This window comes from Adiantum capillus-veneris, chromosome 2, assembly GCF_014529385.1.
Source record: "Adiantum capillus-veneris isolate H3 chromosome 2, ASM1452938v2, whole genome shotgun sequence".
NCBI lineage: Eukaryota > Viridiplantae > Streptophyta > Polypodiopsida > Polypodiales > Pteridaceae > Adiantum > Adiantum capillus-veneris.
Genome location: NC_140932.1, coordinates 144,779,592 through 144,801,239, shown reverse-complemented (window position 1 = coordinate 144,801,239; position 21,648 = coordinate 144,779,592). Strand labels below are relative to the sequence as shown.

General features: G+C 45.6%; 1 protein-coding gene across 1 annotated transcript in view; it reads left to right on the top strand.

Annotated features, from left to right (window-relative positions):
* The window catches only part of LOC147463795 (mediator of RNA polymerase II transcription subunit 25-like), a 133,303-nt gene that overhangs the window by 56,641 nt on the left and 55,014 nt on the right, over positions 1 to 21,648 (top strand). The window contains exons 8-10 of the mRNA XM_086491123.1: positions 14,093 to 14,150; positions 19,245 to 19,263; positions 20,993 to 21,042. Of these exons, the coding sequence (XP_086347249.1) occupies positions 14,093 to 14,150; positions 19,245 to 19,263; positions 20,993 to 21,042 (127 nt within the window). The remainder of the gene's footprint in view (positions 1 to 14,092; positions 14,151 to 19,244; positions 19,264 to 20,992; positions 21,043 to 21,648) is intronic.

Here is a 21,648-nt window from a genome sequence, read left to right as displayed (position 1 = left end):
ACTAGTTGAGATATTTTTAGCCAAGTTTGCCAAGGCCGGAAACTGGGCGAGGTGTTACTTTGTAAGCGAGTTGCCACTCTGGGGGAGCTGGTTATCAACAAAAGGGGCGCCGTTTTCAGCCTTCAGGTGGATTGCAATAGGTGCAATAGCTATGGAGTGCTTCCTTTCCCTCTTATGTTACAGTGCGGTGCCAGGAGTGATGCCCTGCACGCTACGCACTTCTCTCTCTCTCTCTCTCTCTCTCTCTCTCTCTCTCTCTCTCCCCCCTACAAGCAGTTATGTTATGCCCCTTAAGTGGGCTTCTCATTTGCCAGTAGAGCTGTGTGGATTTTTGCTTCTGTGCCGAGGCAAGAGCCTCTTTGAACAGGAACGGGTGAGGGTGATAACCTCACCGCATAGGTGCGTTTTCAGCGCTGCGTATTCGCTGAAATTGGGCCGTCATGATGCCGGGAGCATTGGGAACATTGCCCCACTGATAGACGACAATTCGGGGGCTGTTTAGGGCTGAAAGCAGAGGAAAAACCCAGTAATTACAGCGTGCTGTAATTACTGTTTTTGCGCAGGAAACAAGGGGTCTATGCTATTGGAAACGAGTCGGAGCTTGGGAAACTGTCTAGGGCAAGTTTTGGGGCCGTTATGTTGTCAAAATTTTGCCTGTAGAGGCGCCATCTAGCTGGATGCACATGAAAGTCTCAAGGTCTTGGGTTTTGTAGCTTATTCCTCATTCTTGAAGGGTAATAAAGAAATACCGAAAGGGGCGCCAACCTTTGGGGCCTACAGGTGTCACTGTCTGCTTGGGAGCATTCTAGCTTCCTGGCTGTGCTTTTGTTTTGAAGTGTAATTCCAATCTCAGTTACAGGCTCCTCTTAAGTCATCGCTTTGTGTCGTAAAGTCCAAGTGTTAAAGATCGGGTGAAAGCTAAAGTCTACCGCCCCACGGTCCGGTTTCATGGTTCCATTGCCGGGACAAGATCACTTTTCCTTAAGAAGTGAGCCTTGGTTGGTTTTGCGGCGAAGACACAAAGCACAGGAGCTTGGAATAATACTATGGCTGACAGGACAGACGATGCTAGAGAAGAGGGTTCCTCTTTCTAGGGTAGACAGGCTATTCCTTTACAACATGAAATTGGCGAGAGTTCACGACCGCCACTGTCTACGCCTTTTGTTCGTGTTAATGCACAACGAGAACAGGTTCAAGGGTTCATGACTGGGCACTTTAAAGAGGAAGCGTTCAGGACACAATTAGTTGCTGCTGTGAATGTCTCCACTCAGTTGGTGCAGAATCCCAGGTTTATGGATTATCTGCAAGCACCATCAAAGTCACACAGGCAAGGGAATGCCCTCAGTGTACAGAGCCCGTTGAGGCTCAAGTCCAAGTCCCCCATGCGACTCAATAGGATAGGGAACACTCGCATGTTGCGGAGTCGGGGGCTCCAAAACAGGCTCCTCCCGTGCTTGAACAGGTGGCTAGAACGCCTATTCCACAGGTTATGCCAGTTTAGTCTGCCACCTTTCAGAGCCCGCCACCTTTTTGACCCCATGTATAGTAGTATCGGCATGCAGCAGGGTTTTCAGTGCAACCAGGGTAAGTTTGGGGTGCCACAGGGTCAATTTGGCATGGTTGGTTTTTCTGGACGGCAGCCAGATACCGCACCTCTGACGCAAAATGTTAATGGCCAAGATGTGCCGATCATGCCTATTACAGTGCCCATGTTGTAGACCATTCCTTATGACAACTTGGGGGCACTAGAGAAGCCGAAAGCTTACAAAGAAGGTGGTGCAGCTGTGAAGTTCAGCACCTTTAGTGGCTTCGAGGATAAAGCAAAGGCTCTCACTTTCCTCCAGCAGTTTGATACAACTTACGCAGGAGGGAATTTTACAAAGGCCTCTAAAGTAAGAAAAGCTGCCACTTTCTTAAAGGACAATGCGCTTACATGGTGGACGACACTACAGGCACCCGCCACTTGGGTTTACTTCAAGCAAATGTTTGTATCTGCTTGGCGGTCAAACGAATTTGAAGCCGACGTCATGACAAATTGGCACCAGCTTACTTTTGCTACATGCAAGAGTTTGTTGGAGTACAATAGGAGGTTTTGTAAAGCGTTACTCTTAGTGACCTCCTATAGATTTGTGCCATTGACAGAGCAGATAGAGAAATACTGTTGTGGGCTGCCTAAAGGGCGTTGCGATTCCTGTACCAAGAACAGAGTGGCTTCCCTCACTCAGCTTATGGAAGTTGCTAACACTGGTCTTTCCTTGTTGAAAGGAGAAGACAGTGGGTTTCTGAGCAACGAGAAAGGAGGGAAGTAAAAGAAAAATTCAGCAAAGCAGCCCTTTACGAAAACGACTCTTGAAGCGTCCCAGAGCCCAACGAAGTTCAATAAAGGCAAGGGTTCAGCCGAGACTTTTGGAGCGCAGGCAAAGAAGCAGAAAAGGAAGCCTTTTATGTGTACGATGCCCGAGGAAAAGAAGGTCTTGATGGTTGAAAACAAGTGCTTTATATGCGAGCAGACTCGTCATTTTGCAACCAACTGTCCACAAAAGAAAAGGCTAGCTGACTTAGATGACAAAGAGGACAGGAAAGAAAAGAAGCCTATGCCCTCGGTAGGTTTGGTGCTAGACATGCTGGGCGACAAACCTAGTACAGATGCCAGTGAGTTATGCAGAGCGTAGGGTAAAGATAGAGACCAGATGGCACTTATCTTCTTTGATCTAGGTGCCAAAGCGAACTTTATCACGCCAGAATTAGCTATGAAGCTGGGCATCAGAGCTGAAGAGATGGGGTACACCGCAGAGGCAAGATTGGCATGTCCTCGCCACTCAGAGTGCGTTACTCCCATCATTGGGAAGCTGCGTCTGCATATTCAATGTGGACACAGAAGAGTTCTATATCATGGCGCTGAAGGATGTGATGTCTTGTTGGGGATCCCGTGGATGTGCCGATTGCATGGAGTCTTGGATGCCTACAACAAAAAAGATCACTGTACAGCATAGGGGCAAAACTCACATCTTAGATGTAAAGCTAAAAGGAGAGTTAGTCCCTATTGTATGTGCTTCTGCTATCACTTCTGTAATAAAGAATCGTCTTTTTGCGTACTTGGTTTTTGCACGTGATGTTTCAGATAGTTGTCAGTCAAATTTATCTGTGTTAGATAAAGACAGGTTAGCATTTTTGCAAAAGTTTAATGGCTGTTTTTTTGATTCATTACCGTCTCACCTACCGCCGGAGAGGCCATTGTATAGGGTTAGTGAGGTGCAGCGGAAAGAGATTATGAGCCAAGTGGAGGAGCTCTTAGAGAAAAGGCTGATTCAGCCTAGCTCGTCACCCCATTGCTCTCCAATGCTCTTAGTAGAGAAAAAGGATGGCTCGTGGCGCATGTGTATTGACTACTGTGCGCTGAATAAGAATACCATCAAGAATAGGTTTCCTATCCGAAGGATTGATGATATTCTTGACTGCCTAGAGGGTGCAACGATTTTCAGTAGGATCGACCTTAAAAGTGGGTACCATCAGATTCGAATTAGGCCTAAGGATGTGCACAAGACTGCGTTTAGAACGACATTTGGTCTCTATGAGTTTTTAGTGATGCCATTTGGTCTTACGAATGCTCCTGCTACGTTCAATAGGATGATGGATAGGATCTTCCGTCCATATCAAAACTTTGTTGGCACATTCTTTGATGACCTGATAGTCTACTCGAAGAAAGAAGAGGAGCATAGGCATCACTTGACCATTGTGCTCGAAGAGTTGCGTAGGAACAGCTTGCTCTTCAATGGCAAGAAAAGCGAGTTCTTCTTGGAAGAGATCCACTTTCTCGGACACATTGTGTCGAAGAATGGTGTCCGAATGGATCCTGCGAAGGTCGAAGCAATCAAGACATGGCCAACGTTAAGGATTGTGCACGATGTCCGTAGCTTCTTAGGGCTATGTTCTTACTACAGAAGATTCATTCGCAACTTTGCAGAGATTGCTTCACCTTTACATGCTTTGCAAAAGAAAGAGGTCACTTTCAGATGGACCCAAAAAGAGATTTCAGCCTTTAATCCTTAAAGGAAAAGATGACTTTAGATCCAGTCATTGTTTTGCCAGATCTCAGGAAGTCATTTGTGGTCCAGTGTGACGCTTGTGGTAGTAGCATTGGTGCAGTGCTAATGCAAGATGGCAGGGTAGTAGTCTATGAGAGCAGAATCTTGCAAGGGCCAGAGATGACCATGCAGGTCTATGAAAAAGAGTTACTGGCTGTGAGTCATGCGCTCTTAAGTTGGAAACACTACCTGCTAGGTGCTGATTTTGTTTTCCAAACGGATCATCAAATCTTGCGATACTTTCTGACAGTCAAAGCTATCGGAAAAGCATATGCGATGGGCAAACATTCTTTCCATGTTTCACTTCCAGATTGTGCATATGGAAGGCAAGAAGAATGTTGTGGTTGTGGCTGATGTGTTATCAAGAAAGCCACAAATTTCAGCTGTGTCAATTCCTTATCATTACGAGCTTGATGACATGAAGGAACAGTACGCGAATGACGAAGATTTTCGAAGGATCTACGAACAGCTACATAAGGACAACGTCATGAGCACTACCTCCTCATAGATGGTTTTATGATGATGCATGGCAGACTCCGTGTCACTAGGCCATTGTGACATAAGGTCATGATAGAGAGTCGTGTCCCACCATATGCGGGGCATCGTGGTATAGATGCTACAGTGAAAGCGGTTGAGACATTCTTTTATTGGCCTACCTTGAGGAGAGATGTGGATGCCTTTGTGCGAGCATGCGTGATTTGTCAAAAGGTCAAGTTTGACAGGCAAAAGGCACAAGGGTTGTTACAGCCATTGCCGATTCCAGATAAACCATGGGAAAGCATAGCTATGGATTTTATCTTTGATCTTCCAAGAACACAAACAGGGAATGATGGAATCTAGACCATTATTTGCAGATTCAGCAAGCAAGCTCATTTCATTCATGTTAGGAAGAAGATAAAACAAGAACAGATGGCGCATCTCTTTATGTGTAATATTTTTAAGTACCATGGTATGCCACAGTCAATTGTCAGTGACCGTGATCCACGAATGACAAGTCTATATTCTGGAGAGGCATATTTGAGAATATGGGCACTACGCTTAAGTTCTCATCGTCGTTTCATCCACAGACAGATTGGCAGTCATAAGAGGCAAATTCTACTGTCTGGGGTCTGCTTAAGTGCTATTTGTCAGAGCATAAGGCGAAGTGGGAGCAATATTTGTTGTTGGTTGAGTATGCATACAATAATACAATGCATTCTTCAACAGGCAAAGCACCTTTTGAAATTGTCGAAGGTCATGTGAAAGTTCCTCCCATTTTGCATACCAAGGAAAAGATTTTTCAGGCAGATCAATATGTGCAGAATATGGATGAAATGTACCCAAAGATAAAGCATGCCCTTTAAAGGACACATGCAAAGCAAAAGAAAGCTGCTGATCTCTACCGTCGTGAATTGCCGTTTTCACTTGGTGCTTGGGTACTCTTGTGGCTTGAAAAGGCACGCTTAAAGAAGCACAAAGGTAAAGAAAGTCTCTTTACAAAGCTTAGTATGCGTTACAATGGGCCTTTTCAAGTAACAGAGAAGATCAGTGACGTCAGTTATAGGTTGAAATTGCCTGAGAATTGGAAGATTCACAATGCCTTTCATGTGAGTCTTCTCAGACCATTTATTGGTGATGTGCCAGAAGATATGCCAGTTGAAGAGCAGCCAGAAGTTGAAGAGCTTGATGAAATTTTGGTCCCAGAACAGATCATGGCACACAAGGAAAGAAAAGTCAAAGGCAAGGTTATAAGGTGATATTTGGTGAAGTTCAAGAACTATCCACCAATGGATGCAGTAGGATTGAAGAGAGTGAACCGTTAAGAGTCACCAAATGTATTGCAACTTGACCTTGAAGCCTTTGGTTTACCACCTACGTATTCTCCAACTCAAGAAGAGTAAAGGTCAAAAGGAAAGAGACCTACACTAGAGGGGGGTGATCCAGGAGCTAGCACTTCTTATGTATCTATGGACTTACTGCAATAGAAGTGTACCTTGCTTGGCAATTGCCCTTGGGGAATAAAAGTTTTGTCCAAAAGTTTGTTCAATGCTATAGAAGTAAGTATGTCTTGTTAGTTTTCAAGAGTACAATAATTGCTTCTAATGAGTACATGTTGACGCATTTTTAAACTGCTCATTTATTATGCTTGAAAGGATTCGAAGTGTACTAAAAGTTATGGACTCTATTAAAGCCAGTGGCACAGTGTGAAAGCTATCCACTATGTCAATGGAATAGTCTCACAGGTAGACCATACATGAGTTAACAAGTGTTGAACACACAAGAGTTTTACTATGAGCATGTATGTCTTGTACCATGTCGACCAAGTGTGTACATACGAAAAGGTTGACAGCTGTGATACGGTGTCCATGAAGTGCTGTACACACTAATGGATCGATATTCATGCAAACGAGGACGTTTGCGATTTCAAGAGGGAGGTATGTCACGAGTCTATGGGAACTAACTTTACTTGTTGATTTCTTTTTGGGGGAAATTTTATTTGACTTGTTTTAAGGCACCCATTTGGAAATGCCAATGCCCCAGTTGCATGGTGTGAGGCGGATAGTGAGAGTCTAGGCCAGATAGCGAGTGAGCACTAAAGTTGGACAAATGGATTAAGGTTAGCCACGGTGGGGCTATGAGTGTAAATCACCTGATAGCTGGCTGACATTGCATTTTTAGATATGGTTCCAGTGGTGATTGATGGTCAGACGACGAGTGTGAGTGCCATGGAAGCATCTCCTAAAATTTAGGGAACTGCTATTTTAGACCTGAAAATGTGTTCGCGTCATTAGCTTTGGAATGACAAGGAGAACATTTTATTGCCTTCTGCCAAGTCAATTGACGCAATAGTTGAGATATTTTTAGCCAAGTTGGCCAAGGTCGGAAACTGGGCGAGGTGTCACTCTGTGAGTGATTTGCCACTCTGGGAGAGCTGGTTATGAGAAAAAGGGGCGCCATTTTCAGCCTTCAGGTGGATTGCAACAGGTGTAAGAGCTATGGAGTGCTTCCTTTCCCTCTTATGTACAGTGCGGTGCCAGGAGTGATGCCCTGCACGCTACGCATTGCTCTCTCTTTCCCCTACGAGCAGTTGTGTTATGCCCCTCAAGTGGGCTTCTCATTTGACCAATGTACAGTTGTGTGGATTTATACTTCTGTGCCGAGGCAAGAGCCTCTTTGAACAGGAAACGGGTGTAGCTAACTGCTACACCAAAGCAGGCACCGGTGAGGGTGATAACCTCACCGCACAGGTGCGTTTTCAGCGCTGCGTATTCGCTGAAATTGGACTGTTTTGCAGCCGTCATGATGCCGGGAGCATTGGAAACAATGCCCCATTGGTAGACGACAATTCGGGGGCTGTTTAGGGCTGAAAGCAGAGGAAAAACCAGTAATTACAGCGTGCTGTAATTACTGTTTTTGTGCAGGAAACAAGGGGTCTATGCTATTGGAAACGAGTCGGAGCTTGGGAAACTGTCTAGGGTAAGTTTTGGGGCCGTTATGTTGCCAAAATTTTGCTTGCACAGGTGCCATCTAGCTGGATGCACATGAAAGTCTCAAGGACTTGGTTTTTGTAGCTTATTCGTCATTCCTGAAGAGTAATAAAGAAATACCGAAAGGGGCGCCAACCTTTGGTGCCCACAGGTGTCATGTCTGCTTGGGAGCATTCTAGCTTCTTGGCCGTGCTTTTGTTTTGAAGTGTAATTCCAGTTTCAGTTATAGGTTCCTCTTAAGTCATTGCTTTGTGTTGTAAAGTCCAAGTGTTAAAGATCGAGTGAAAGCTAAAGTCTACTGCCCCACGGGCCGGTTTCAGTGCGTGTTTGAAAGACGAAATGATTGTAGCATTTCGATCTCGAGATTCCATATGAAATGGACATGATAGCAATAAGGATTAGTCAATGCGACATCAGTGAGATCCGGTGTCGATTTAGATGCGATTGCTAAACACGTTGAGAGACCATGGTTCGAGATCGCGATGGACTTTACGTGATTTGATTTGAATGTGATGTGGATGTTCAGTGATTGTTGTCTTTGTGCAAGTGCTAGATTTGTGTCGTCTAGTATGTCGGTACTTAGAGTCGGTGTCTACTAAACTAGTTTGTTGCCTGTGTCTGATTTTGCTGGCGTAATTGAGGGCGATTACAATTCTTTCAAGAGGGGGGTATGTCACAAAGTGATGACGTGGCAAGACCACCTGGACAATCCCTAGGAGATAAAAGTGACTTTGCAAGTTGGTCCAACTTATGGGTTCCCTTTCGACGATGCCCAGGGGACACAAGCGATTAAAATAAAGTTAAAAGACCAAATCGCATGGAGCTGTTTACGTGGCAGGATGCATGAACGTGCTTAGTTGGCACAGTGTACGAATTTTCGTGATTTGCGCTTCTAGCTTTTGGGACTGCTAGCTTGTGAGCCAGATGCTTTCGAGAATGGAAGCTTTTTATGTATTGCTTTTAGAAGGCCTAGAACCTATAAATTTGTGTCAAGGGCCACTCTTCTCTCAGTTTTGCCAGAGAGCACTGAGCAGAGAGGACTCTCGGACTTGTACTTTGCTCAAGCATTAATATAAAACTAAGTACCGAAAGGGGCGTCAAACTTTGGGCCAATACCTCTGGGCACGGAACTACGCCCGGCCGTGTCGACCCTATTGAATTGTGATTAAGTTGTGAAGTGTTTTTAAGTGATTCTCTCGTGTGACGTGCTAGGTTCCCGACTTGGGGTGTCCAAGTCTATTACAGATGCTCTGCAGAGTGAGGCCCCAAGGGTCCGTTTAAACTTACAAGGGATGCCCAAAAGTAGAGCCCCGAAAGAAATTAGTTCAAAAGCACTTCTTCCCAAAAGCATCTGCTCTCAAAAGCTAGCGCTAGAAACTTCAAAAAGCAACCAACGGAAATCCGTACTGCTTGCCATGTGGCACCAGCAAGGCAAAATGTGGAAGTTTCGCACTGTCTTGCCATGTCATCACCCATACGAAATGCCATGTAAGCATGCAACACATTTTACGGAAAGCATCTACAGACCTCAAGCTCTTGGTTTTTAGGATTCTGAATCCCACGACCGGTGCTCAAAGTTTTTAAAGTTGGTCATAAAATGCATTGTGAATCTTTCAATTATCTGGTAACCTCGGTCTGAAGGATACATCATTTATCTTTTCTTGTATCTGGAAATCCATAGTAAGGCATACTTAGCTTTGAAAAAAGCCTCTCCTTAACTTTTTGTTTCCGTAGACGTGCCTTCTCAAATCGGAGTAGCATTCAATCATCTTTCTTCAGCTGCAAGTCACGTCGATGCTTGTCTGTTGCCTTCTTATGTCGTGCTTGAGACTTCTTCAAAGCCTCCTTTACCTTGGCAAAAGTAGTGTCCAGATCCTGTGTATACTGATCTGCTTCAAAAATCTTATCTTTGGTGCTCAGAAGGGGTGGAACCTTCCTAACACCCTCGATAATCTGAAATGGTGCCTTCCCTGTAGACATATGAACTGTGTTATTGTAGGCAAACTCCACCAAGGACAAATACTTGTCCCACTGAGTCTTCTGATCAGAGATGTGTGACTTTAATAAGTCCAAGACCATTGAATTGGCTATCTCTGACTGCTCATCTGTCTACTTCCTCTTAGTGAGGGAGGAGCAGAGGAAGGCATGAGCCTCTGCAGGATAAAGCGCTCTAAGGAACTAGAGCCAAATTAGCCCAAGGGTTTCGTAGCCAAGTTTGGGAAGCAGATCCATAGATCGAAGAGAGGTAGACTCTCGAGATGTGATCCGGAAGTTGAAATTCCCAAGGGAAGGACTTCGTGTTCAAGCAAGTGGAGTTATTCTGCAAGAAGAGGACTTTGGAAACAGAGTTGGAAAAGAGTTGCAGGGATGCCATGCCCTGAGTCTGGAAGGTGAGATCCAGAGGCGAAAACCTTGATTCTCGAGGATTTGTAATAAGGAACGGAAGTTCCTTGGAATAGGGCTTTGCCCTAGGAATAGGAAACCGAGGCTTCCAGGAACCATCAAGTCTTATTTTAGAACGAACGTGGTAATACGTTCAGTTGAAGTCCTTGTATAGACTTCTCCTCAGTAATAAAGATACTATTACGGGGGTGGACCAACCCATCTTCTGGTCCCCAGTACTGTGTCGATCCTCTCTCTCTCTCTCTCTCTCTCTCTCTCTCTCTCTCTCTCTCTCTCTCTCTCTCTCCCCCTCTCTGTATCTATTTCTCTCTATATCCTTTGGCTTCAGTATTAAGTGATAAATTCTATTTATCCGAGTATGTTCTATATTGCTATGCGCTCCTGTTTGTGACATTTTTATCAGAGCATGGTCTCCTCTTGTCCTTTGTAAAGGAGGACGACTCTGGGAAGATACAGAAAGAAGCCATGACAAGCCAAGAGAGAAGTAAGCAGGGGGAAACCTAAGTCCTGCAAGAAAAGCTCGCAGAGTTGGATTTTTTTTTCTCTCTGCAAGAAGTCGACACAAGACTTGGGATTCTCTGAGAAGGCGACGAGCATGATGCTCAAGAACCTAGCGAATCCAAGGAGCGGAATTCTCAAAATCCTTCAGAATCCAGAAAAATATCCATGAACATCAATCCAGAACCATAGCCAAGAAATCTCGTCTTTCCGAGAACGATATGAAGAAGGTCTTTAGACCTCAGAACACTCCGGTCAAGTTTCATACTTTTGAGGGAAGGGGAAGATGCCCCGAAAGCTACCGCTTTAATTCGATAGTTTGAAGTTGCCTTTGCAAATGGCAATTTCTGAGAAGCGTCGAAGGTGAGGCATGTGACCAAACTCCTCAAGGGGATTGCAAGTACTTGGTGGTATACCAAAGCTCTTCAAGGAACTTTACAACACGACTTGGATTCAATTCAAGGCTGAATCTTCCGACAAGTTTTTTTCCTCTACGCTTTGAGGAAGGCATCCAAGAAGATTGGGATCGGTTTGCCCAATAGGAACACGAGCGAGTCAAAGCAAGTAGTGGTTCACTATTGCCGAGGTAGCTCCACTCTCGACCCTCTCTGAGGAAGGAAAGATAAAGAAATTCAATGAAGGACTTTTGCTCGAATTATGTAGAGACATTTGCAAGATACTTTGCCGCAGATGGTGGAGTCAATAATTCAAGCTGAAAGTGTACACCTCAGTATACATAGAATCTAATCCCCGAAGTGGGACGGGAACCATTGAACACAGAAACAATGAATTTTTGTTACCTTTCCTCGAAGGATACGTTGCTCTCTGGGGAAAGTTTGGAGTAGGGAATTCAATGTAACTCTTGACATTTTGAACAAAAGACCCTCGAACTTTAAGTAAGAGGGCAGGTCTTTGATCAAAGTTAAATCTTTGAGGAACTCATAAACTGCGTATTGCTTTTATGCACGAGATATGCATGTGTCTAACGAGGACAATCACTCTCGAGTGTTTATGACAGTAGAATTGAGTTGAAACATTGCTTTATGCGATGAATTGGTTTGCTCAACCATCCGGAAGACAAATTACCCGCTATTGCGGGTAGGACGACAGAAAGGAAGCAACCATTCCGAGAATTCAACCAAGAAAAGCTTTCACTAAGCTTGAGTACCTTATGAACCAACACTCCCAACCCGGTAAGGGAAGATATGGTAGTGCTTTTCGCACAAGTGAATGAACACTTTCTTTATGAGGGAAGGAGCAAGAGCCGGCTACGGCATGTGCATGTGGAATTCGAGATTTGAAATCCCTGTTTCTTTGGTGAGCGGGTTTTGCTCTAAGATCGAGCCAAGGGATCGTCAGGTTGAGCGTCTTCGCTCTAAGGATCTTACGAAGGAAAGGTAATTTCCCATGTTCACCAAAACTCTAACATAGCTTAAGAATTATGTACACCTTTGGGTACATGGATAACACACGAAGATGCAGATCTATGCTAAGGTGGATCATCTACCAGTCGAATTTTTTTTTTCTGCTAACCGGAATGAGATGGACCAACTTCCTTTTCAGGAACTGGACGGAAGTTTGTTATACTCTCTTGAGCGCCTTTTTGCGCGTAAGGATATTCAGACACAAGAATCTCTATTTGAGATGCGTTCGGTAGAAGAAATCTGAGTTTCTTTACGGAGAAGAGGTTTTCTTATAGTCGTTGATCATTGAGTACACTATGTGCTTTTACCATTACAGTAGCAACTTTTGGTTGCGGTATATATTTCTCCATGAGCAAGTCAAGTAGCATTTACACGTTGTTGGAAAAAATTCGAACTATTATGTTTGTAAGAGCAAAATTCACCAACCATTTTAAAATGGTAAGAATTACCTTAACAACATATGGGAGAACATTATTGAGATCTACGGCGGTTTTGCCCTTAAGTGGGCTGGGTTTGAACTTATGTTCACAGAATGGTATGGCTAGATTTTTAATCTGCCTAAGATTTTGCGAGTAGCCCTAGATGCTTGCCAAGTGAAAATTTCTTGATGATTTCCGCAAGAAATAGATGACAGCAGGCGTAAAGAAAACACTGCAGGTGGTAACAACCCAATGGAGGAAAAATGCGGAAAGACGTGCAGCAATGCACAAGGGATCTTCGGATGAGAACAATTGGCCCAGAACAAGAACTTAGTTTGGTAAGATCAGAACAATTGGCCTTTGCCCAAAGCAAAGGCCCAGAATAAGAACTTAATTTGGTAAGATCATCTAGGATGGCACACTTTGTCTTCCATAGGAAGATTCACATGAGCTTAATGCTCTTGACATTCCCTATGCGGGAGGACACGAGGTTTAATATCCTCAGGACTAATAGCGCAAGGACATAGACCTAGATTGATTTCTAGGAGGATTATTCTTCTCGGGATTGAGAAGGTGGAATTGAGTTAACAGATTCTCTGATGAGGAAACTTCCGATCTCTTGGAAAGACGTGAATGATGAGTTCTTACATGGCTCGTTACTTTGACGATTGGTGAAGGATATCCTCGAGGTACTAGAGGAAGGACATGAACCGGTAAGGTAAGTATTGAATTATTGAATTTTTAATTAATTTAATTTTGAAGTTGTCTTTTGAGAAAGGACCAGCTCAGCTCACCATTGAGCAATTTTGAATTTTTCCGGTTTCTCCCCGGCAGTTCAATTGGACCTCTACAGCTGAGGACAACTGTTTACAAGTGAGAGGGATGTTGCTAAATTGGCTTTATCTGACATAAAAATAATTCTAAATGAATTATTGGATTTATATGTGAGAGGGTTTTCTCGCTTGGAACACCGGGAAAAAATAATTCTAGATAAATTATTGGAATTTTAAGTGAGAGGGTTTTTCTCACTGGAGACATCCGAGTTTAGAATATTCCTAGTGCGTCATTTAGAGTAATGACGGGAGCACTGTGAAAGGGAATATCTGAGGCCACCAGGAACGGGTACTTGTGATGCGTCACATCGGATGGGTGACAGGGAGCATCAAGAAGAAGTATCCGACCATCCGGAATGGACATCTCTGATGCGTCATAGGATGGGTGACATAGAGCATTGCGAAGGAGATTGTAGGAAAGGACTAGGTGATGGGTATTCTTGATGCGTCACAAGGGGGGTGACGGGTGCATCGGAAAAGGGAATATCCATAGTCATGAGGAAATTCCGAACCGTGTTAGAATTGTGCACAAGGAAAAGCAAGCACTTGAATGAAGATGGGTTTAGAGGGAAACTTTGAGGAAAAACGGATGCTTTTTGAGAAAGCGGGATTGCTTTGCGAGAAAGCAGATGCTTTCCCGTGAGGAAGTCTATGTCTGCATTGCAATTGTGCATGTGATTGCATCTAGGGACGCCTTGGAAGTGCTGTGGAAGCATTTTTTTTAACTTACAAGGTTTTATTGTTACACGCATTGCATATTTTTCATTTTCTTAGTTTTTAGGTCAGCTTTTGTTCAGTTTTGTTCCAGACAGTTGTATAACAGGTATGATGATTGTAACCTTTGGTCTCATAGGTCTTTTTGGCTTTTTTGCAGATGATAGTAGTACCTTTCTTAGAGTGCTGTCTTGCTCAATGCATCATCTACCCTTCAAATTTGGTGTTTATTCTTGTTTTCTGTTTCAGGGTTGGTTGCAAGTCGACCAAGCACAGCAAATGGCATCATACCTCCCGTGCCGTTGAAGTCGGTGTGTTGTGTTTTTCTTCTTTTAGTATCATCAATCTATTTGCGTGTTGGCGCATGCATTCATCTCTCTCTACTTCCTTATATATAAGGAAAATCCAACAAACTTGACGTGCTGTTTTCAGGGTAGTGAAAAAGCTGGTCTGTGTTTCGGTTAATGTTAGAGCAATGTTTGTAGAGAGTTCTGTTTTCATCAATTTTACTAGAACATGTTGTTTCAATTTTTAGTAAGGAACCCTGTATTAAGCAATGATTAAACCAGCAAACTCAAAGAGCTATTCATCATCAGTTGTTGCTGTAAGTAATCAGTATAAAAGGTCTAGTGCCATGATTTTCTGCAGGCTTTTTCATGAAGTTTCTCACTAAACTGATACTTGCTGGTTAACACACAGAAGATGTAATTCGTTTCTTACAGGTTTGTAGTAATTTAGAGCTTCTGTCAGGGTTTCTATGTGCTTGTGTCTGGCTTTGGTGAGGGTGAAGGGTTGGTAGTTAGGGAGATGGTACCGTCAAAGGAGGTAGCGGGTAGCATCCGTCTCACTTCCCCCCTCTCCCTCCTCTCATGACTGCGTGCGAAACATGGCTGGCATCATAGCAGTGCAGTAACCTATACTTGCGGGCGTGGACATCTAGAAACAGAGAAATTAATCCACACGAATTGATGCAGCAACATCTAAAAGGACTCCTTACTCAATCTAGATCACTGTACCTGTGTTGAGCTTTCTTGCAGGTCGAGGAGAAAAAGTACAGATTCTTCAATGCTCGACAAAAACCACCAGCAATAGTTAATTGTAAGCAAGGGGGTTGCTTGAAGCCTCTAGAGACCTTGCTGATCATAAGGGGGGCCTTTCTTGGGGCAGTCGCATACGGCTTGGCAAGTTGGGCAGCCAAGACAGGGGTGTAGTGGCAGAATGGTACTGCTCCAGCTAAAGTTTCGGAGAAACAATGAATAAGGTGTTGAACCTCGAAGATGAAAGATTTCATCAGACACAACCGAAAGCAAAGCCCACTTTCTGCAAGAAGGTGCAAGAAAGCATGTTTGTTAAGAGTAGGGAAGCTCTCTAAAACCACAGAGAAACTCATGTATGAAAAGGTGCAGGAGATCATTAAGGCTAAATTAGGCCAAATTGAGCCTTACAAGAGAGGAGATTGAACGGAAAATGTATACAACTATGGAAGCTTGCAAGAATGAAATGTATGCACACAAGGAATGCATTGCAAGAAGAATTGCCAGGTGAATTTCGTGTTGAGATACACACACCATTACAAGGGGAAATGTAGGCCATTTTGAGAATAGAGGTGAATGTAATTAAATCTGTGGTGCAAAAGAAAGATGATGCACTAGAAGAGCATAAGTTAAAAGGATGCTTTGTTTAAAAATCTCAACAGCGAACTTTTAGTGTGTAAGAGTAAGCTCTATGCAAGTGAGACTACTTGTGGTACAATGGGTCTGTATTTACCAGAAGAATTAAAAGACATATTATGGGATTCTAGATCGGTCGATGTGAGCTAAGCCGAAAACCAAGCAAAAATGGGCGGCTAGCTGGGATAGCTGAATCACAAAAGATCTAATATCGGTCGTTGGCGAATCTCATCAATTTCCTCCATGGTTAGTAGTTTGACCGGGCGTCGTGCATGCCTGGTCAGCGTGCTCTGAATCTTTTGACATAGCCTCTGTCGATGCTGTGTAGTCCTTCGCAGTCGTGGGCGCCTGGATTTCCCCAGTTCAATCGCTCGGTCGATCAGTGTTCCTCTGGCGTGAGACGAGGGGGAGCTCTGCTGTGGGAGTGGCTCTTTCGGCTGTCCCGTGTCTGCTCTGAAGAAGTCTGTAATCCGTCTTTGAGACTGGTTAGCCTCGCCATTCATCAGGCTCTCTTTGTGTCTGCGCAGCTCGAGCAAGAACAAACCCAGGCATCTTTGATCTTTGTATCCCATTACTCTTGAGAGTGGTCCAAAACCCTCTCTGAACAAGCAATGGAAGCGGCCTCGTATCTCGTAGTAGACGGGGTAGTGGCATGTATAATGCAGCTCTGTCTCAGGTTCCATGTCACACAAGGGGCATGTCCTGGCCTCTGCTGGTACTCCGTTGTATCTCCCAGGTTCAATCCGCAGCTGGTGAGACGATGTGCGTAACTGGCCAATAGCACATCGTATCCCATGAGACAAGTGGGTATCCATGTATCTGGGTCTCGTCACAAAACCATCTTCCGTAAGCTGGAGAAGGTGGTCTCTGTAGAAAGCCATCTTCGTGCCCAGTTCTTGTGCTGGTTGTATCCATGTCCTCCTGGTGTCTAGCTGGGTCAGGTCTTGGCGGATGACCTTGGTGATCTCCGACTGTGTAAGAATGAGAGATGGTGCATCCAATGAGTACTGGAATGGTGGCAGCCTGTCTATGCTGAACCCATGCGCCTGAAACCATGATGTCATCTCCCCATACCGGCATGTTGTATCTCCTTGTATGGCTAATTGTCGAGAGGACTCAAGTGCTTTGCTAGCATGTGTCTCTGGGAAGTTCCCATGTGCGGTTTATGAAGGAGACTGATCTGGTGAGCGCCTCTACCACTAGTGGGGGGGCCGCTAGCTTTGCTTGGATAATGGCCCGTGGTACTGATGCCTTGGCTCTAATAAGCCGCAAGATCATAGAGACGAGAGGTTTCTCCATGTTCCCCCATCCGTCTGTGCGACCCGGCTTGCCGTGGTGATCCAATGAAGGTCCCCACATCTCAGCCCCATAGAGCAATGTTGAGGCCACCAAGGTGTCAGAGAGCCAGAGCTTCGTCCGGGGTTCCTGAAATTGAACCCGCGAGCACATCCTCTCCAATCTACCCAATGCTGCGTGGGCTCTAGTCAATCTGGTCTCTGCTGCTCTTCTGAGTGAGAATGTGGGTCCAGTAAAAACCACTCCAAGGTAAGTGTAAGCATCTGTGTACTCCACAGTCTCCTGGCCGTATGTGAATGTAGGTGCTGATCTCCCGATCCACTGTGGGGTGGTATTAAAAGCACATGTTTGTGGGCATGGATCGGGGGGGTTGGGGAGGGGCGGCTGTCCAGGTACTGTGTACAAAGATGATGCGTACCGACCCCAGGTCTCTGTGGAGGAAATAGGAGGGGGGGGGACTGCTCATGAAAGAGCTGCCACGCTTCATGCGAGTCGTGACTCAAGAATAGCTGATATAGATCCTTCTCAAGTCGAGCCAAAAAAGCCCTCTTCTTCCGCCGTACCAGGCGTCAGAAGTCAATCTGTGACTGTCTGTGAGTGACGTCCCCCAAAAGCACGTCCCTCTGAAGTCTGGCTCTAGTCTGGCGGCACTCCTCATCATACGAGTTGTTCTGAGGCATGCTCCCTGATCGGTGGCTCTGCTCAGGCTGGGTGTGTGGGTATGCTTCTGCTGCTGCCTCATGTAATGTCTGTGTCAATATAGTAGTTAGCTCCTCCAGAGGTCGCTCCGGGTCCTCAGTGCATAGGCGTCTGTAGATCCCGTCCATGTATACAGAATCCGTCTCTCGTGTGAATGTGTAGCGAGTAGGGGCTGCTACCCGTGACCTGTGTGCTACACTGAACTTGAAAGAGATGGTCATCGAAACTAGAGCATGATCGACTGCTACCCCGACCGGTCTGGGCCCAACTGTGAGATCCTCGATACTAGAGATGAGATTCGGTTGTGCCATGACATAGTCCACTGTGCTGGCTCCATGCCTGTGAGGGAAACATGTAAAACCTCCTGCACAGCAGGAAATCTCTGTTGGCCGTTCAAGATGGCCAAACAATGTGCAGTGCCCATGTCTATCAGGTGTCGCCCATACTCGGTATATTCCACATCGTGTGATAGTCTGGTTTGGCCCCTCTCCACAACATCGAGCTCTCTTAGCATCTCTTCTGAAGTATCATAAAAAACTGCCTGGTGATGGGCAGTCCTAGCATTGAAGTCCCCTAGCATGATAATGTCACCATCCCTAGAGAACTCCCATATGTCATCATCTAGAATAGAGAAAGGGGACTGTCCTCTCGGTGATGCATAAACTGATGTACTCAGGGGAAAGTAGCAAATAGCTAGGTAGAGATATTTGCCTGTCTCTGCTTTCAATCTCACCCACATGTACCTAGCCTGTTCATCCCTTTGGGCTATATGTATCAGTGGCTGCAGATCGTCTCTAACTAACACTGCCACTCCCCCCGAGCCCCGCCCTCTGTGTTCTGAGCGTGTCTCTTGTCTGTAAGCTGTCTCCCACCTGTATCCATTGATGTGAGGCATGGATTGCCCAGGGGCCTGGTGTGTCTCAGAGTAAAAGGTGATGTCTCTTCCAGTAAAGCTATCCTCAAAAGCACCTACATCAAGACGCATAGATCCATTACAGTTCGAGGCAGCCACTTTGAGTGTGGTCCCATAAGTCTCGCACCGTCAGACACAGACACAGACACAGAGAGAGACACAGACACAGACACAGACACAGACACAGAGGGGGAGAGAGAGAGAGAGAGAGAGAGAGAGAGAGAGAGAGAGAGAGAGAGAGAGAGAGAGAGAGAGAGAGAGAGAGAGGAGAGAGAGAGAGAGAGAGAGAGAGAGAGAGAGAGAGAGAGAGAGAGAGAGAGAGAGAGAGAGAGAGAGAGAGAGAGAGAGGAGAGAGAGAGAGAGAGAGAGAGAGAGAGAGAGAGAGAGAGAGAGAGAAGAGAGAGAGAGAGAGAGAGAGAGAGAGAGAGAGAGAGAGAGAGAGAGAGAGAGAGAGAGAGAGAGAGAGAGAGAGAGAGAGAAGAGAGAGAGAGAGAGAGAGAGAGAAGAGAGAGAGAGAGAGAGAGAGAGAGAGAGAGAGAGAGAGAGAGAGAGAGAGAGAGAGAGAGAGAGAGAGAGAGAGAGAGAGAGAGAGAGAGAGAGAGAGAGAGAGAGAGAGAGAGAGAGAGATGTTATATTAACGTCTTCAAAAGGCCACAATGACCTATGAGACTAGAGCGTTAGAGTGTGGTGAATCTGATACAAAGTCAGAGTAACAAAATGAAATGACAAAATGATAAAATGATAAAATAAAAGTACTATGGGATCCTAAGCTGGTAGGCGTGATGTTATTTAACGTCTTCAAAAGGCCACAATGACCTATGAGACTAGAGCCTTACAGTGTGGTGAATCTGATACAAAGTCAGAGTAACAAAATGAAATGACAAAATGATAAAATGATAAAATAAAAGTACTATGGGATCCTAAGCTGGTAGGCGTGAACTAAGCAGCTAGGTAAATCACAAGTCACACGCCAACATCGGTCGTTGGTGGATCTCATCAATCTCCTTGATGGACAACAGTTTTGACCGGGCGTCGTGCATGTTGGGCCAAAGTGGTCCGAATCCTCTGATGTAGCCTCCGTCGATGCCGTGTAGTCCTCCGCAGTCGTCAGCGTCTCGATCTCCCTAGCTCAGTCGCTTGATCGATGAGTGTACCTCTGGTGTGAGGCGACAAGATCTGCTGTGGTAGTAGCTCCTCTGGGTTTCCATTGTTTGCTCTAAAGAAGTTTGTGATGTGTCTCTCAGATTTGCTTGCGTCTCCTCTCATCAGGCTCTCTCTGTGTCTGCGCAGCTCGAGCAGAAACAAATCCAGGCATCTCTGATGCTCGTACCTCGTGACTCTGCAGAGTGGTTCAAAGCCCTCTCTGAACAAGCAGTGGAAGCGGCCTCGTATCTCGTATTAGATGGGGCAGTGGCATGTGTAGTGTAACTGTGTCTCAGGCTCCTTCTCACACAGGGTGCATGTCCTGTCCTGGCCTCTGTTGCCACTTTGTTGTATCTCCCAATCTCGATCCGCAGCTGGTGTGAAGATGTACGTATCTGGCCAATAGCACACCGTATCCCATGAGACAAGTGGGGTTCCATGTATCTGGGCCTCGTCACAGAACAGTCCTTCGTAAGCTGGAGAAGATGCTCTCTGTTGAAAGACATCTTCGTGCTCTCTGTAGAAAGCCACCTTCGTGCCCAACTCATGTGCTGCCTTTACCCATGTCCTCGTGTCTGGCTGAATCAGGTCCTCAGGGATGAGCCTGGTGGTCTCGGACTGTGTAAGAGTCAGTGAGGCGACGAGCTCTGCTGTGGTAGTAACTCCTCCGGGTGTCCAGTGGCAGCTCTATAGAAGTCTGTGATCTGTCTCTAAGACTGGCTAGCCTCTCCTCTCATAAGGCTCTCTCTCTTGTCTGCGCAGCTCCAGCAGAAACAAACCCAGGCATCTCTGATCCTTGTACCGCATGACTCTGGAGAATGGTCCAAAGCCCTCTTTGAACAAGCAATGGAAGCGGCCTCGTATCTCGTACTAGACGGGGCAATGGCATGTGTAGTGCAACTCTGTCTCAGGCTTGATGTCACACAGGGGGCAGGTCCTGGCCTCTGCTGGTATTCCGTTGTATCTCCCAGTCTCGAACCGTAGTTGGTGTGAAGATGTGCGTATCTAGCTAATAGCACATCGTATCCCATGAGACAAGTGGGTGTCCATGTATTTGGGCCTCGTCACAAAACCATCGTCCGTAAGCTGGAGGAGATGCTCTCTGTAGAAAGCCATCTTCGTGCCCAGCTCTTGTGTTGGCTGAATCCATGTCCTCCTCGTGTCTAGCTGAGTCAAGCCATGGCGGATGAGCCTGGTGATCTCGGACTGTGTAAGAGTCAGAGACGGCGCATCCAGTGAGTATTGGAAGGGAGGCAATCTGTCTATGCCGAACCCATGCGCCTGAAACCATGATGTCATCTCCCCATACCAGCATGTTGTATCTCCCTGCATTGCTAACTATTGAGCATTGCTAACTGTTGAGCAGACTCAAGTGCAAGGTGGGCACATTTGTCTCTAGGAAGTTCCCACATGCGGCGTATGAAGGAGACAAATCTTGTGAGCGCCTCAACCACTAGTGGGGGGCCGCTAGCTCTGCTCGTACAATAGCACGTGGTACTGAAGCCTTGGCTCTAATGAGCCGCGAGATCATAGAGACCAGAGGCTTCTCCATGTCCCCCCATCCATCACTGCGGCCTGTCCTCCCGTGATGATCCAATGAACGTCCCCTAATCTCAGCTCCATAAAGCAATGCAGAAGCCACCAAAGTGTTAAAGAGCCATAGCTTCGTCCGAGGTTCCTGAAACTGAACCTATGAACAAATACTTTCCAATCTACCCAATGCTGCATGGGCTCTAGTCAATCTAGTCTCTACTGTCCTCAATGAAAATGCTGGCCCACTAAAAGCCACTCCAAGGTAAGTGTAAGCATCTGTATACTCCACTGTCACCTGGCCGTATGTGAATGCGGGTGCTGACCTCCTGATCCCCTGTGGGGTGGTATTAAATACCATGACCTTGATTTTACCAAGGTTGACAGACAAACCACTTTCCTGGGCAAACCTATGCAAAGCATCCAAGTGACATTGCATCCCATCTAGAGAGTCGGAGATCAACACAATATCATCAGCATATAACAATAGTGGAATCCATGTCCCTGCCAAGCTGTGACCTCTATCACCATCTCTCTCAATGTAGTCAGAAACC